The 17521-nt window shown below is 40.5% G+C and overlaps 1 protein-coding gene across 1 annotated transcript in view; it reads left to right on the forward strand.

Annotated features, from left to right (window-relative positions):
• TENM2 (teneurin transmembrane protein 2) overlaps positions 1 to 17521 on the forward strand; it is a 1334042-nt gene that overhangs the window by 1121839 nt on the left and 194682 nt on the right. The window contains exon 9 of the mRNA XM_042780802.1: positions 108 to 209. Coding sequence (XP_042636736.1) covers positions 108 to 209 — 102 coding nt within the window. The remainder of the gene's footprint in view (positions 1 to 107; positions 210 to 17521) is intronic.

The raw sequence follows: 17521 nt of genomic DNA on the forward strand, positions 1-17521 counted from the left end.
GTAGGCATCTGAGGTTATTACCACTGGTCAATAAAAATGGTGAATTGTTAATTGTTAAATTACTTCTCTAGCAGTCAGAGAAGTCACTGAGTTTCTCTGTTTTCCAGATTCGGTGCAGGACTGTCCACGTAACTGTCATGGGAATGGCGAGTGTGTCTCTGGGCTGTGTCACTGTTTCCCAGGATTCCTAGGAGCAGACTGTGCTAAAGGTATTTGCCACTACTTTCCGGCTATCATTGGAAACCAGAACATAGGTTTCTCAGAGGGGGAAAACTGGGGGCATTAGAGTAGCCTTCCCAGCAGCACATTCCACCTGGATGTCCTGTAAGCCCATGCATACTAGAAGGCCTAACCCTTTGCAAAGATTAAGCTTTGCTATATGACAATTGGCCAATGTACCTATAGGAGCAGGGCTGTTATCCTTGGCACCAAGGTGTACTGAGAAGAAAGATTTGCTAAAAATGAGATGACTGGATTTCCTGTAAAAGCAGAAGTGAATTACCATCACTCCTTTCTTATAATCATTAGCTTCCATGTAATGGAAGATTAAGCATCTCAGGGTTAGTAAATTTCATTCATTCTGGCCAGCTACTCTCTTAATCTAGGAAGTACTATTTATCTTAGTGGAATCGATTTTAAATTGTATTATTAATTTATCTACACTGCTTTGCACAGTGTGGCTGGGGCCCTGGGATTGTTGGGGGAAAGGTAATATAAGAAAGAAAATGATTCTCACAAGTACAGGGAACTAAGAGGTTGCACATCTAGCTTGCAAGGGGCCTTCAGTGTGACTTTTATGCATTTTTGACTCAATACACATACAAATACATACACACATACACACACATAATGTGTGTATCTAGATATATACAAATATAAAATTGAGACAAAACTTTCACAAAATAATACTTGCCTTTACTACATATTTCTTTCCTTTTTTATTCTATTTCTTTTCAAAAAAAAATGCTTGTTATGACTCACCACATTGAATCCCCACCCACTAATAGCTTGCATAACAGTCTGGAAAACAGAGATGAGGAAGTTGTGAGCCCTTGCTCTGGAGTCAGATGATCCTCGGTTCCAATCCCAGCTCTGCCATCTAGTCCTTCTGTCACCTTGAGGAAGTGATTTAACATTTATGAACCTCAGTTTTCTCGTCCAGAGAGTGGGAATGTTCTTCATAAGTTCAATGTGAAGATGGCATGAGATAACACACGTAGAGCTCTTAGAGGGCACCAGGCACATTGACAGCCCTCAAAGGGTGAGAACTCTTTTTGTTATTTTTAATCTATGCTTCATCTTAAAAAAAAAAAAAAATTGTGTTCCAGCGCTGCAGTGATTGAGACAATCAGCTGCTAACCAAAAGATCAGCCCTTTGAATCTACCAGCAGCTCTGCAGGAGAAAGATGAGGCAGTCTGCTTCCATAAAGATTTATAGCCTTGGAAAACCTATGGGCAGTTCCACTCTGTCCTATAGGGTTGCTCTGACTTGGAATTGACTCAATGGCAGTGGGTTTGGTTTGGTTTTCATTAAAAGACCTGCCTGCCGTAATATTCTGAGAGGAGGCAGTTATTAATAAAGCTGCTCTGTAAATGCTAAATAGACCCACTTCTTTTTCCCAACCTCACTACAAATGGCTCAGAAAAATATATATGTTTCCAATATTTTAAATATTACAAAGATTTGAGATTCCCAAACTTATGAATGCTAACTGTCTTACTCTCCTAGGGCTTTTCCAATAAAATAGCACAAATTGATGGCTTATCAGAACAGACACTTATTGTATCACAGTTCTGGAAGCTAGAAATCCAAATCAGAGTATTGGCCAAGTTGAATCCTTCTGAGAGCTCTGAGAGAGAAACTGTTCCGTGCCTTCGAAATCCTAGCTGCTGGGTAGCTCCAGGTGTCCTTTGGCTTGCAGTCACAGCATCACTTGGCGTCCTTCCTCTCTCTGTCTGTGTCTCTTCTGCTGTTTTATACAGACACCACTCATGTAGGATTAGAACCTACCCTACTCCAGTGTGACCTTATGTTAACCTAATTGATAACATCTCCAAAGACCCTATTTCCAAACAAGGTAACATTCACAGCTACCAGAGGTTAGGACTTTAGCATATTGGAACACAATTCAATCCATAATACTAACTGATAAGAGAATGAAGCTCTTTTGGATTTGAAGTTCTGGGTGGAAGTATAGCATGAGACTAAATCCTAAATGATACCACCTACAAAAAAACTTTGTATCACACAATAAAGTGAATATTTCGGTGAGCTTGTAGGATACAAAAGGAGGAAGAAGCCACTGAAAAATTCACGTGGCTTTTTTTTAAGCCTTAACATCTTCCAGCCAATGGCATACAGACACATCATCAAAGTGAAAAACTGGAGCCTGGAGCTCTTAAAACCGGGCACCTCGCTCAGGCTCTGCGTGGGCTGATGGAGCAAGCAGGATGACACAGGGCTCCCCAAGGCTGAGTACTTTTCCTACTGAGGGCTTTAAAGAAAGGAAAACCTCAGTTTCATTCAAATGGCCTTTCTTGAATAATCTAATTTTCCTGGGAGTGAAGGCATTAATGAGAGGAAAGACAGAGTAGTCCTTTTATATGTGGCTGCAAATGGGCTGAACACTCAACTGCACGGGCTGTGAGCTGTAAATGTATATTAACACTGACACACATCGATGTATTATTAATCCTAAAAACCATATGTGCTCTGACTGCACATCCAGGGACTGGCCTTTCAGACCTAAGTACCCTGGCCATTTAAGAACTCTTTGCTCTCAATCCATTTGCAGACGACTGCCCATTCTGCATTATGGATCTGTAATGGGGTGTGCATTTAGCTGCTTAAAAGGACTCTGGATGTGTGTTTTGCATTCACCACCTGAACTGTGGCTGGGCGCACACTCCCAGCATGCATTAGCTGTGGTATGTAATTGATTCTTGTGAAACAAATATTGAGTGGCTGTTAAGGGTAGTTACTCCTCCATGCTCAGGAGCAGTTCCTGCTATTGGGCTTTGACTTGTTGTATATTTTAATTTAGCTGATGATGCGTGCAGAGGACACAAATTGAAGCATTTAAAGAATATAATTGCTTTCCCCTTGCTTCCTCGTTTACTCTTGGCCAAGTTGCCTTAACAGTATTAGGCATACATCTTGACCTTTTTACCCTAATGATGCCTCTCCCTTAGTATTTTTGAAATGGATACACCTTATGCTACTTCACTGCTAACAACACTGTTATTGTTAGATATCCAGTCAATTTCAACTCATCTGACCCCTGTGTGAGAGTAGAACTGCTCTATGGGATTTCCTAAGCTGTCATCTTTATGAAAGCAGATGGCCAGGTCTTTCTCCTGCCGAGCCACTGGGTAGGTTTACACTGCCAACTTTTCAGTTAGTAGCTGAGCATGTTACCATTGTGCCACCAGGGCGTCTTGCTAACAACACTAACTGTCCCCTTATCTAAGCCTCTATTTTCCAAACTTTAATCTTCCCTCTATCACCTTCATTATTTTTACCGAATTCGTGGATCATCAGCATTACTGTTTACTTAACCTAGTTCTTTAAATCAACTCGTGTTTACATAGATAAATTTATTTTAAAAGGAACAATGTGACAACCAAAAATGGAAAAGAGAAAACCAGAGTCAATTGCTATAAATAAAAAATGTTAGATAAAGTGTCTTTTAGTCAACCCCAACTCATGGCAACCCTATGTACAACAGAACAAAACATTGCTTGCCTGGTCCTGCATTATCCTCACTTTTGCCAGCATGTTCAAGTCCATTGTGTGGACTGTTGTCGCTGTTGTGCCAGTTCATCTTACTGATGATCTCCCTCACCCTCCCCTAGTAATTGATTCCTCCTGATGAAGTCTCCAAAGCAAACAAATCGGACAGTATTCTGTAATGATTCATAAGGTTTTCAGTGGCTGATTTTCAGTACATCACCAGGCCTTTCTTCCTTGCCTGTCTTAGTCTGGAAGCTTAGCTGAAATGTATTCACCATCACTACAACATGCAAACCACCACAATATGACAACTGACAGGTGGTGGTAGTAAATATTAGTGCCACCTTTAATCCCATCGAGAGAGTAATATTTTCACTGTAATGAGCATTCAAGCCAAGCCAGCTTCCAGCACACTTCAAGAATTTGGAACTTGGACCTGAGCACTTGTAAGCCAGCCTTGCTTCTAGAGAGACCCAAGGCTTGAACATCTCATCTCATAAATACTGGCTTCTAAAATTAATAAAGAACAAATTCCAGAATATCTTCTGACATCCATTTTGGTCTTGTCTTCCTTTCCTGTCGTCTTTAATCAGTTTTGCTTTCTTCATGTCTGATGTACTTTATGTCATTCCACAACTCATCTGGTCCTCAGTCACTGGAGTTCAATGCATAAAATCGATTCTTCAGATGGTCCCTAAATTCAGGTGTGATATACTCAAGGTCATATTTTGGCTTGCATGGAATTATTTTAATTTTCTTCAGCTTCAAGTTAAACTTGCATATTGAGCAAATGATGGTCAGTTTCACAGTTGGTCCCAGCCTTGTTTTGACTGATGATACTGAGCTTCTCTATTATCTCTTTCCACAGATGTAGTCAATTCAATTCCTGTATATTCCATCTGGTGAGGTCCACTTGTATAGTGATAGTTTATGTTGTTCAAAAAAGGTATTTGTAATGAGCAAGTCATTTGTCATGGAAAGTTCTATTATGCAATCTTCATTGTCATTTTTATCATGAAGATCATATTTTCTAACTACCACTCTATTTTCTTTGTTTCAAACTTTCATATTCCATTCACCAGCAATTATAAATGTATCTTAATTGCATGTTTGCTCAATTTCAGAGTGCAGAAGTTGGAAAAATCCTTAATTTCTTTGTCTTTGGCTTTAGTGGTTGGTACACAAATTTGAATAATAGTCATATTAACTGGTCTTCTTTGTAGGTATATGGGTATTGTCCTATCACTGACAGCATTGTACTTCAGGATGGATCTTGAAATGTACTTTTTGATGATATATGTGATATCATTCCTCTTTAATTTGTCAGTCCTGGCATAGTAGACCATATGATTGTCTGATGCAAAATGGCCAATATTAGTCCACTCTAGCTCACTAATGCCAAGGATGTCAATATTTATATTTTCCATTTCATTTTTGACAACTTCTAATTTTCCTAGATTCATAATATATACATTCCACATTCCAATTATTAATGGATGTTTGCAGCTGTTTCTTCTCATTTTTAGTTAGGCCACATCAGCAAATGAAGGCCCCAAAAGCCTAACTACATCCATGTCATTAAGGTTGGCTCTACTTTAAGGAGTAGCTCTTCCCTGGTCATATTTTGAATGCCTTCCAACCTGAGGGGCTCATCTTCTGCCACTATATCAGACAGTGTTTCCCTATTATTCATAAGGTTTTTGGTGGCCACACCCTTCTTCCTAGTCTGTCTTAGTCTGTCCACTGAAATCTGTCCACCAGGGGGACCCTGCTGGTATTTGAAATACCAGTGGCATATTTTCCAGCATCATAACCACACATAAGCCACCACAGTGCAAAAAACTGTGAGTGAGTGCTTGTGAAACTTGGTCTCAAACAGAGAGTAGCTGAAGTGAATGGAAGAGGTAATGAGGTAAAAGGGCTGAACAGACTCCAAAGGCCAGCTTGAGAGGACAAAGTAAAATATTACAATGAAATGTGCAAAGACCTGGAGTTGGAAAATCAAGGGGGAAGAACATCTCTTGGAATTTCTTAAGCTGAAAGAAGTGAAGAAAAAAATTAAGCCTCAAGTTACAATATTGAAGGATTCTATGGGCAAAATATTGAATGACACAGAAAGCATGCAAAGAAGATGGAAGGAATATACAGTCACTGTACCAAAAAGAATTGGTTGGCATTCAACCATTTTGGGAGATAGCATATAATCAAGAACCAATGGTATTGAAAGAACAAGTCTAAGCTGCACTAAAGGTGTTGGCAAAAAACAAGGCTCCAAGAATTGACGGAATATCCATTGAAGTGTTTCAATTAATGAATGCAGTGCTGGAGATGCTCACTTGTTTATGCCAAAAAAATTTGGAAGACAGCTATCAGGCCAACCCACTGAAAGAGATCCATATTTGTGCCCATTCCAAAGAAAGATGATTCAACAGAAGTGGAAATTATCAAACAATATCATTAATATGGCATGCAAGTAAAATATTTTAAGATAATTCAAAAATGATTACAGCAGAACATCAATAGGGAATTGCCCAAAATTCAAACCACATTCAGAAGAGGGCATGGTGTAAGGAATATCATTGCTAACATCAGATGGATCTTGGCTGAAAACAAAGAATATCTAAGAGATATTTACCTGTGTTTTAATGACTGTGCAAAAACATTCCACTGTGTGGATCAAAACAAATTATGGACAATAATTTGCAAGGAATAGGAATTCCAAATTATTTACTTGTGTTCATAAGGAGCCTATACATAGAACAAGAGGCAGTCGTTTGAATAGAACAAGGGAATACTGCATGGTTTAAAATCAGGAAAGGTGTGCATCAGGGTTGTGTCCTTTCACCGTACCTATTCAATCTGTATGCTGGCAAATAATCTGAGAAACTGAACAATATGAAGAAGAATGTGGCATTGGAGTTGGAAGAAGACTCATTAACAACCAAGCTGCAGTATGCAGATGATACAACCTTGCTTGGTGAAAGTAAAGAAGACTTAATGATGAAGATCAAAGACTGCAGCCTTTTGTATGGATTATACCTCAACGTGAAGAAGACAAAAATCCACATGAGTGGATGAATAAGCAACATGATAAATAGAGAAAACATTGAAGTTGTCAAGGATTTCATTTTACTCCGATCCACAATCAATGCCTATGGAAGTAGCAGTTAATAAACCAAACAGCGTATTGCATTGGGGCAAATCTTCTGCAAAAGTCTTCTTTAAAGTATTTAAGACCAAAGATGTCACTTTGAAGGCTAGGGTACACCAGGCTCAAGCCATGGTATTTTCAATTGCCTCATTTGCATGTGACAGCTAGACAATGAATAAGGAAGACTACAGAAGAATTGATGCATTTGAATTGTGGTGTTGACAAAGAATATTGAATGAACATGGACTGCTAGAAGAATGAACAGATCTGTCCTGAAGGAAGTATAGCCACACTGCTGCTCAGAAGAGATAATGGCCAGACTTCTCTCATTCTTTGATCAGTCATCAGAAGGGACCAGTCCCTGGAGAAGGATATCATGCTAGGTAAAGTAGAGAGTCAGTGAAAAAGGTGAAGGCCCTCAATGAGATGGACTGACACAGTGGCTGTGACGATGGGCTCAAGCACGGCAATGATTCTGAAGATGGCACGGGACCAGGCAGTGTGTTGTTCTGTTGTATGTAAAGTTGCTATGAGTTGAAACCAACTCAATGGCACCTAACGACAAAAAAAAAAAAAAAAAAAATTAATTCTCCAGCTAAACCTCTGTGATGAAGGAATAAACTAGTAAAACTAGGCACACAGATTATACTATACCTGCTATAACAGGGAAGTCTGATGATTATTCCATAATTTACTTGAGATACATTAACTTGCACTTCAGATTGCTTCAAATTGGCTCATTCACCCAGGGATCTAGTTAAAATGCAGTTTCTGATTCAGTACATCTAGAGCACAAGTGCTAACTCTCAGCAGGGGGTTGAACCAGAATGAACCAGTTTGAAGCCCTGTTTCAAATAACTATGAATAGTTATTAAGTAATAAATATGTATCAGACATTGTACAAAGTAATAAATTCTTCTCTATCCTCATCAATGAGGTAAATTCTATTTTAGCCAACCCCCTCAATTTTTAAACTCTTATTTTGAAATTATTTTAGACTTACAGAAATGTTGCAAAAATAGTACACAGAGCTCCCATACAGAGAGTCCACCCAGCATTCCCTAATGTTAACATTTTATATAGCCATAGTTCAGTTCAGGAACCCTGGTGGCACAGTGGTTAAGCACTTGACTGGTAACCAAAAGGTTGGCAGTTCATACCCACCGGCGGCTCCATGGAAGAAAGATATGGCAGTCTGCTCCTGTAAAGATTAGCCTTGGGAACCTTCTGGGGCACTTCTACTTTGTTCTGTAGGATCACTGTGAGTCAGAATCAATTCAATGGTGATGAGTTTGGTTTTGGTATAGTTCAATTATTAAAATTAGGTAATTAACATTGATGTAATGTAACTAGTTCACAGATTTTTTCCTAGTTTGCCTTTTTTTTTCTGGTCCAGGATCCAAACCAGGATCCCACATTGTTGTTGTGTATCATTGTTGTTGTTGTTGTTGTTATGTGCCATCGAGTTGGTCCCAACTCATAGCAACCCCTCCTTGGGTTTCTGAGGCAGTATCACTATGGAAGTAGATTGCCCCATCTTCCTTCCGAGGAGTGGCTGGCTGGTGGGTTTGAACCGCCAGCCTTCTAGTTAGCAGTCAAGTGGTTAGCCACTATGCTACCAGAGCTCCCTCTAATCCATAGAAGTTCTCTGGTCTTTCTTTGCCTTTCATGCTCATGACCCTTTTGAAGAGTGCTGTTCAGTTATTTTGTAGTATCTCCCTCAGTCTGTGTTCATCTGATGTTTTCTCATGATTTAAAACCAAAAGCCAAACTCACTGCCATCAAGTTGATTCCGACTCATAGCAACCCCCTTTGGGTTTCCAAGGTGGTAAATATTTACAGAAGTAGATTGCCCAACCTTCCTTCTGAGGAGTGGCTGGTGGGTTTGAACTGCCAGCCTTCTGGTTAGCAGTCAAATGCCTTAGGCACTATGCCACCAGAGCTCCTTTTCTCATGATTAGGCTGAGGTTATGGATTCTTAGCAAGATGCTGGGCCTTCCTTAGTGCATGTTATCAAAGGTGTACCTCAAATATTTAACAAGGAAAAAAAAAGTGTGGATGTGTGTGCATGAGTGTGTGTATATGTGTGAACATAAGTGTGATTATGTGTGAGAGAATGTATGTGTGTGTGAGTGTGTGGATGTATGTGAGTGTTAGTGTATCTTTCCCTCCGATACATAAGTGTGGATGTATGGGCATGAGTGTATCTGTGTAAACGTGTGATCATGTGTGAGAGAGAATGTGTGTGTGTGTGTGTGTGAGTGTTAGTGTATCTTTATCCCCCTGATACATAACGCAGAGGGGCAGAAGACTCCCATTGTGTCCTTCACAACCTGTCAGTAGTATTGAAACAATGTATGAGCCCAAGAAGCTAAGTGTTAGCAGGAAGTAAGGTGGAGCAGACAGGATGAGGTAATCGCGTCAGCAAGTGAAGAGAAGAAAACAGTTGGTCCTAAGTCTCCTGTTGCGCATTTCCTATCTGAGGTCTTGGATTACTTCCCATCTTTCTGGATCAAAACTCTTCAGAGGCCCTAAACACAAGGTCCTCCCTCATCACAAGTTCTCACTCACCTCTGTCCCTTCACTGACGGCTGTACATGGGAAGTCTGGAGCTCTGACAGTTTCTGCTATTGCAGGCAACAACAAGCAAACTAAGGCCCTCCTGCCAGGGGGAGAATTTGCCACGTTAGCAAGTGAGATTCCTATCACATCTGAGTGACTGGTTATGTGTCCAAGTGACAGAATACGGATTTACTCACTTGACCTCATGCTACACCTCCCGTGCCCTCAGATGCATGGTGCAAGCGGCAGTTCCTTCTTTTTATGAACCTGCCAGTCTGCATCAAGTATCTGAAGACACCCTGGCAGTGAATGGAAGAATCCGTTAGCATACATTGGCCAAGCATTCATTCTGCAGCCCCCACTGGGCTGGGATCCTGACAGCTCAAAAATCAGAGGACTGTATAATGGTTCTAACACATTTGTTCCAAGTTGATAGAAGGTATGACTTATTCATGATGCCACAAATATTTATTATATGTCTACTATGAGCCCCACTTCCTGGCAGTTTGCTATATGGTGATAGCTTGCACATGGCTACGATGCTGGAAGCTATTTCACCAGTATTTCAAATATCAACAAGGTCACTCATTGTGGACAGGTTTCAGTGGAGCTTCTAGATTAAGATAGACTAAGAAAGGCCTGGTGTTCGAATTCTGAAAATTAGCCACTGAAACCTTTGTGGATCACAACAGAATATTATCCAAAACAGTGCTGGAAGATGAGCCCCTTAAGTTGGAAGGTACTCAAAACACACATTGGCCACAAGAATGGACTTGAACATACTAACAATCATGAAGATGGCAGAGGACTGAGCAACATTTCATTCTGTTGTATGTGAAGTCACCATGAGTGGAGAAGACTGGATGACAACTAACAGCAACTATGAGCTGGTACAGGCAATCCCCAAGTGACGAATGTCTGACTTAACATGCAATCCATGGCAAACCATCCCCATAATAAATTTATATTAAAATTTTCAGGTACATGCAATTGTTTGTAATAAAAATGGGTACTATTTTGCAATGCACATTAAAACATTGTTATTACTACATTATTATGTTAAAGATATTTTAGTGTATCTGGAAGTGTTTGTTTCTTTAATGTGTTTTGTGCATAGGAAGATACACTGTATATCTACTAAGACAAACATGACTGTTGGGCATTAGATACAAACCATACCTAACAATTCCAACTTATGTACAAATTTGACTGAAAGACAGATTTAAGAATGGAACTCATTTGTAATCTGGGGACTGTCTGTATTGCACCAACCGTCAGAAATAAAATGAGCAAGATAGCCACAAGCCGTCTTCTGAGAGCTTCTTGTCTAATGAATGTGTGTGAAAAGCAAGTGGGAAATGTAATTCCACATCCAAAATGCTGTGGTGGAGACTTTGAATGCTATGAATATGACTGAGTAGAAGATAAGGAAGTTTATGTAACAGTGAGGTATGGATGTATGAGGTTAGCCAATGAGTATCAAAGAAGGTAGAGAAAATTCTGAGGAGAAGGAACAGAGTAAAGGAACTACATGAAACAGTGTCATTCAGTAAGAAATTAAAAAAAAAACAAAACACTGTCATCAAGTCGATTCTGACTCATAGCGACCCCCATTGGGTTTCTGAGGTTATAAATCTTTACAGAAGTAGATCACCCCATCTTCCTTCCATGGAGCAGCTGGTTGGTTTGAACTGCTGGCCTTTTGGTTAGGAGCCAGAGGCCTTATCCACTACACCACCAGAGCTCTATCATTCACTATAGAAGTTCATTAATTGTGCAACATAATAATCATTATGCCAGATTTCAAGATAGAGTAAAAAGAATATTTCTTCCCTAGTAATTTGTACCATTTTCCTTCAGGTGCCTCTTCTGTCCAGCTCTAATTGTACTTATTATTCAAGTCATTGTTTATTCTACATTTTATTATTATCATTCTTCTTTCTCACCATTTTCATGCTATTTATTTTGTATTACAGGTTTTTAAATTACTATTCCTTTTCCTTTTATTTGACGGTCTTTTGTTTACTTAAGACGCTTTCCTGAGTTGTTTATAAAGCAGCCTTGTATTTAAAAAGATCTGAGCTTCCAACTTTTCTGTTTTGACATTGGCTCCTCAGATGGCTTTTCTGGGCTGAACTGAAGGCCCCAACCTGCAGCAGAAACTTCACACACCAGAGTCGTAGCTGTTAGGGAATGCATATTTAATAGCTATTAGAAATGACAACTCCTGCTGCTGAGCAGCTGTCAGTGGAGGCCCAGAAATGTCATAACCACAATAACATAAAGTCTTCTCTCTAGGGGTTGCTCTCAGTTCCTCCCCAGTTTCTTCAGAGCCTTGAAAAAAAGGAGAATGGCAATCTTGCAATTTTTCTTGTGACAACTGGCAAATGTACCCATTACCCAGTCCTTAGTGGTCAACTTCTGGGAGCTCTGGTGGCATAGTGGCTAAGGCACTTGACTGCTAACCAGAAGGCTGGTGGTTCAAACCCACCAGCCACTTCTCGGAAGGAAGATTGGGAAATCTATTTCTATAGAGATACCGCCTTGGAAACCCAAGGAGGGGTCTCTATGAGTCGAATTAACTTGATGGCAGTGAGTTTGGGTTAATGGCCAACTTCTAGCGCTAAAATCAAACTATCATCATTATCATATTGTTGTTGTTAGTTTCTGTCAAATTGGCTCCAACTGATTGCTACCCAATATCCAAGAGAATGAAATGTTGCCTGATTGTATACCATCTTCACAGTCATTGGGAAGTTCAAGTCCATGTTGCAGCCATTGTATACTTTGAGTGCCTTTCAAGGGACTCAATTTCCATCACTATAGCAGACAATATACGTTTGTGACCCATAGCTTTCATTGGATAATTGTCAGAAGTACGTAAACAGGTCTTTTTTCCCAGTCTGTCTTTGCAAAAAAAGACATGGGGTGGCATCCTCCTCTGACCTCCTCCAGCTTCAATAGGGAAAAACAGAATCACCAGCAGCAGCCCAAGGCTTAATCCTATGAGACTAGACATGCCATCACCTTCTAATCTTTCTACGAGTTCTGACACCAACCATCCCTTCCACAGCACTCACTACTTTTCTGCTGGGTTCAATGATTCATCCCAATGACCACACAGAACTTACAGACAATACTCGTGATTATGGGGTTTATTAGGGAAGTAACACATAATTCAGGTTCAGGAACACTCTCAGGATACAATTCTTGGATCAGAACAGTCTCCCCTCTGCCATACCCTCAGGCACACATCTCTGGCCCTTGACGTCTTGGCCTAGCCTCTGCTCTGCTTGGTTAAGTGTTACAAAGCTCTTTTAGCTCTGCCAATAAGTGCACCTAGGTGCACCCCACTCTGCCAGCAAACCTCCTGCCAAAGGCACTCAGCTTTCTCGCTCCATGGCCAGTGAGCCCATCGCTCTGTCATGTGCCTCTTGATTCCGCTGCTGCAGTCTCTGCTGGTCATCTCTGCCATCTCTCTGCCAAGGCGGTCCAGTACAGGGATCTAGGGTCCACGGATGGGCTCCACTGCACCTCCAGCTCTTCTCTCTTGAGAGCAATGAGATCCCCCCGTCTGCCTCTCAAACCAACTCATTGCCATTGAGTTGATTCCAACTGATAACGACTCCCGTTGGGTTTCCAAGGTGGTAGATCTTTACGGAAGTAGATTGCCCTATCTTCCTTAAGCAGAACAGCTGGTGGGTTTGAAACACCAATCTTCTTGTTAATAGTAAAATGTCTTAGGACTGTAGGAGGGCTCATTTTAAGTTCAGTGGAATGACAAAAATAACCAGTCCCCACATTAGAGATCCATGCACCTTATTGGCACAGTCCCACCCCACAAGTGCTCCATGTACCTTACTTAAATAACTATCAAACTATCCAATCCCCTTGGTGGGCCACAAGCACCTAACATTTGCATAGTTCCACCCAGTAATCTGGTGGGAGTCACAAAAATCATGGCTAGTAGAGCCATACCAAGTACGGTATGCACCACAATCTTAAGTCTAAAAGCTCTGCTGAAACCTGCCCATCATAGGTGACCCTGCTGGTATATGAAACACTGGTGGCATAGCCTCCAGTATAACACACAAGCCACCTCAGTACATTACAAACCTCGGTGATACTGTGGGTTCTTTTCTAGACTACCACAATAAAGCAAATACTGCAAAAAAAGCAAGCACATGAACTTTTCAGTTTCCCAATGCATATATAGGTTTACACTGCACTGTAGTCTATTAAGTATGCAATAGCATTATGAAAATGTTTGAAATATCATGAGAATTACCAAAATGTGACACAGAGACACAGAGTGAACAGATACTGTTGGAATATCAGTGCTAATAGACTTGCTCAACAAAGGGTGGCCACAAACTTTCAATTTGTAAAAAACACAGTATCTGCACAGTGCAATAAAATGAAGCACAATAAAATAAGGTATACCTGTAGGAGAAACTGAGAGATGGGTGTGACAACATCATCATAGCTGACATGTGTTCAGCTCTCACTATGTATCAAGCACTGCACTAAGCATTTACATAATTTTCTCATTTCATTGTCAATTGGCTTATTTTTTTCATTCTTATTTTTCATGGTAAAACATGTATAATATGCCATTTAAGTTTACAATTCAATGGCATTATTTATATGGTGTGCAAGTTTCATCACCATCTGTTTCCAAAACTCTTTTATCTCCCTCAAAGAGAAACTCTGGACCCATTAAGCAATAACTCTCCCTTTGCCCCTCTCTTTAGCCTCTAACCTGCTTTATCTGTTTATGAATTTGCCTATTCTAAATATTTCATGTAAGTGGAATGGCACATCTGTCCTTTTGTGTCTGAATAACACTATTTTATAGATGATTATTATACCATTTTATAGATGAGAAAAATGTGACACAGAGAGGTTAAGTATCTTGTTCAAGAGCACTCAGCTAGCAAACGGTATTGCTGAGATTCAAACTAGGCAGTCCAACTTAGGCTCTTAACCATTAGACCAGCAAAGACGTAGACCTTGGAAGATGTTGAGACATAAACATTTGCTTTGGAGTCAGTGTAGGTGGTGGCTACATACTAGGATTCTGAGTTTGAATCCAAGAAAATTCTTTTCTAGGCAGAAAGTTGCAGAGCTGGCATTTGAAACAAATTCCATCAGACTTCAGAGCCTGCTGCTCCTACCATCTCCAGGATACAGTCCATCACCTTCATCTCCCAAATCATCATTTCCCAACTCCTGTTTCATTGATCTCTAATGTTCTCAACTACATTTCTCCTGTCCATCCTCACAGTCACCACCTCTCCCAATGGCATTCTTCATCATACCACCACCAGAGTTCTCTGAGAGCTCTTAAGTGTGTGCATTACTCTCCTCAAACACTTTCAATAGCTCCCAATTGCCTCCCAAAATTGTTTGCAATCTTTGATTATAAGAAGTATATTGAGGGAGATTTTTAATAATGCATATTCCCCAGTTCCTCTCCAGTGTCATCCAACTCTGAATTTAAAGGGCTGTATGAGGTTCAGTAATGTGCGTTGTAATCAGCCTCCCACGGGACTCAGATGAAGGTGGTCAGGGGACACATTTTGAGAACAAAGAACCAATTTTTTGGAATAATTTTCAAGGTCTTCCATGACCTAACCTACTTGTATACCATCCTCTTCCACGAAAGGTTCCACGTAGGTTTTAGCCTCCCCAGACACTAGTTCCTCGTAGAGTGTGATAGTCCTGCTTCTTCCTATTTGCTCATACTTTTACCACAGATAAGATGTTCTTGTCAGTTCCAACCTTTCCTATCAAAGTACTGCTCATCCTTGAAGGCCAAGTTCACATGTCGCCACCTCATTGAAGAATCCCTCAGTTACAACCTAATAATCACACAAAGCTTGGCAATGCCTTGTCTGTGATCCTGGCTTCATTTTGTGCCTGACAGTTACCTTAGTTTCTCTGGATGGATTATAAGCTTCTAGAAGTCCTTTTTGTATCTCTTTGTAACTACCTTGGTATCTAAGATATAGTATGTGCTCACTAAATATCTGGTAATGTGAATGTAGGGGACAAAACTTACAAAAATGAAATATTGCCAGAGTGGTAGAGAACAAGGTTCTAATTTATGACATTAATCATGCAGTTATAAATCAATCATCTTTGATCCAAAAATTTAAAGAAAGGGAGAGAGGCAACAGGGGAGGTTCAATGAAAAAAAGAAGGAAAGATTAAAATTTACAGAAAAATATTATTTATATAGCAGTTCACATGTATTATATCAGAATAGCAAAGTTATAAAGAATGAAAGCTGTAGAGTTTGCATTTTCTAGGTTGGAATCCATGCTCCTGTAATTAACTACATCCATTTTAGAAACTTAATCTCTCTGAGCCTCAGTTTTCTCATCTGTAAAGGAGCAATAGCAATTCTACCTACGAGGTTGTTGTGAGGACTGAAAGGTAATTATGTGTAAATTGTGTAGATTAGTGCTTAACATATATTAAGTATTCTATAAATATAAAAAACCAAACTAAACTCACTGCCGTCAAGTGAATTCGACTCATTGTGATCCCTCCTTGGGTTTCTGAGGCAGTATCTCTACGAAGTAGATTGCCCGATCTTCTTTGAGGAATGGGTGGAGGGTTTGAACTGCCAGCCTTCTGCTTAGCAGTCAAATGCCTATTAATCTTTACAAAAAACTTATAAAATCATTATGATTATGATGATCATCCTCCCCCCCTTTCAATTTTATTTATAATATTTTGTTTTTCTGCTTTGGGTGCAAATTTACGAAGCAGATTTATTTTACTTTCAACAGCTCATGCACATTTGATTTCACAGCCCAATTACCATCCCCAACCATAAAAAACTCTTCTCCCCTCTCCTCCCTGTGACTACTGCCTCCTGGTGCCCTTCTTATCCATGCATTCCTGTCTGTCCAACTTTCCCTCTATGTGAATGCTGTCCCTCTGATGTCTCATGGCTGGTTGATCTAAGGGGTACATCTCCCTAGAGTAGGTGGGTGCATCTCCCTGGGGTAGGTGTTCTGCATGTAAGTCTTTCTACTGTTGGGCTGAGAGCCAATCCACAGAAGGGAGTCCATTCCTAGGCCTGAAGGATAACCTGGGGCCATAGTCTCGGGGGTTCCACCAGTTTCTATCTGACCAGTAAATATGACCCTATTTTATAGACAAAGAAATAAGACAGAGAAAGTAAGCTACTTGTCAAAAGTCACATACCAAAGGCCAGATTTTGAGGTCATGTCTGCCTGACTCCAAAGCACAAAAGAGAGAGACATAGCAGGGGGGCCCCTGAATAGACAGCTGTGACCATCTCAAGTCCCCAGTATTTACTCCAGATAGCTCAGGCTGTCTGACCTCACTGGCCAGCTCTGCTTTGTAATCTGTTTTTCCTGTCTCCCCACCATTCTCTCTGCCAGGAAGTCTTTGTAGGCATTTCTCTGTGTGTGTGAGAGAGTGATGACAAGCTCACTAGTCCCTTTCCTCAAGGTGATGTGATCCTTCTCTACCACCTCAGAAATGCCTCCCTTAAAATTTCCTTGGCAGAGAAGTCACTTTCCCCTTTCCCAGCCCATCTCACTCCCTCAGTGAATGAGGCTTGGGTCCCATCTGTTCTTCCTGGGATGTTATAGACACATCCTCATTGTTCCTTCAGACCCTCCATCTTGTATACCTGTCTCCCTGTGCCACCCCACCCCACCATCTCCATTAATGCAAATGGCTCCGGAGCTGTCACTGCTGCCCTCAGCAGTCATCCTCTAGCCCACTGTAGTTTGATGGCCTGTCTTAGTTACCTAGTATTGCTATAACACAAATACCACAAGTAGGCGGCTATAAAGAACAGAAATTTATTTTCTCTCAGCTCTGGAGGCTAGAAATCCAAGTCAGGTTTTATGCTATGTTAATTCCTTCCTTTTTGGTAGCCCTGCACATCTCTTGGTTTCTTGGCATCATCATGGGTGTGAAATCATCATCATAGCTGACATGTATTTAGCTCTCACTATGTGTCAAGCATTGCATTAAGCATTTACATAATTATCTCATTTCATTACCAATTGCCCTATTTTTTAATT

Source organism: Orycteropus afer, unplaced genomic scaffold, assembly GCF_000298275.1.
Source record: "Orycteropus afer afer isolate SDZICR_OR568_19922 unplaced genomic scaffold, OryAfe1.0 scaffold00062, whole genome shotgun sequence".
In the NCBI taxonomy this organism is placed as follows: domain Eukaryota; kingdom Metazoa; phylum Chordata; class Mammalia; order Tubulidentata; family Orycteropodidae; genus Orycteropus; species Orycteropus afer.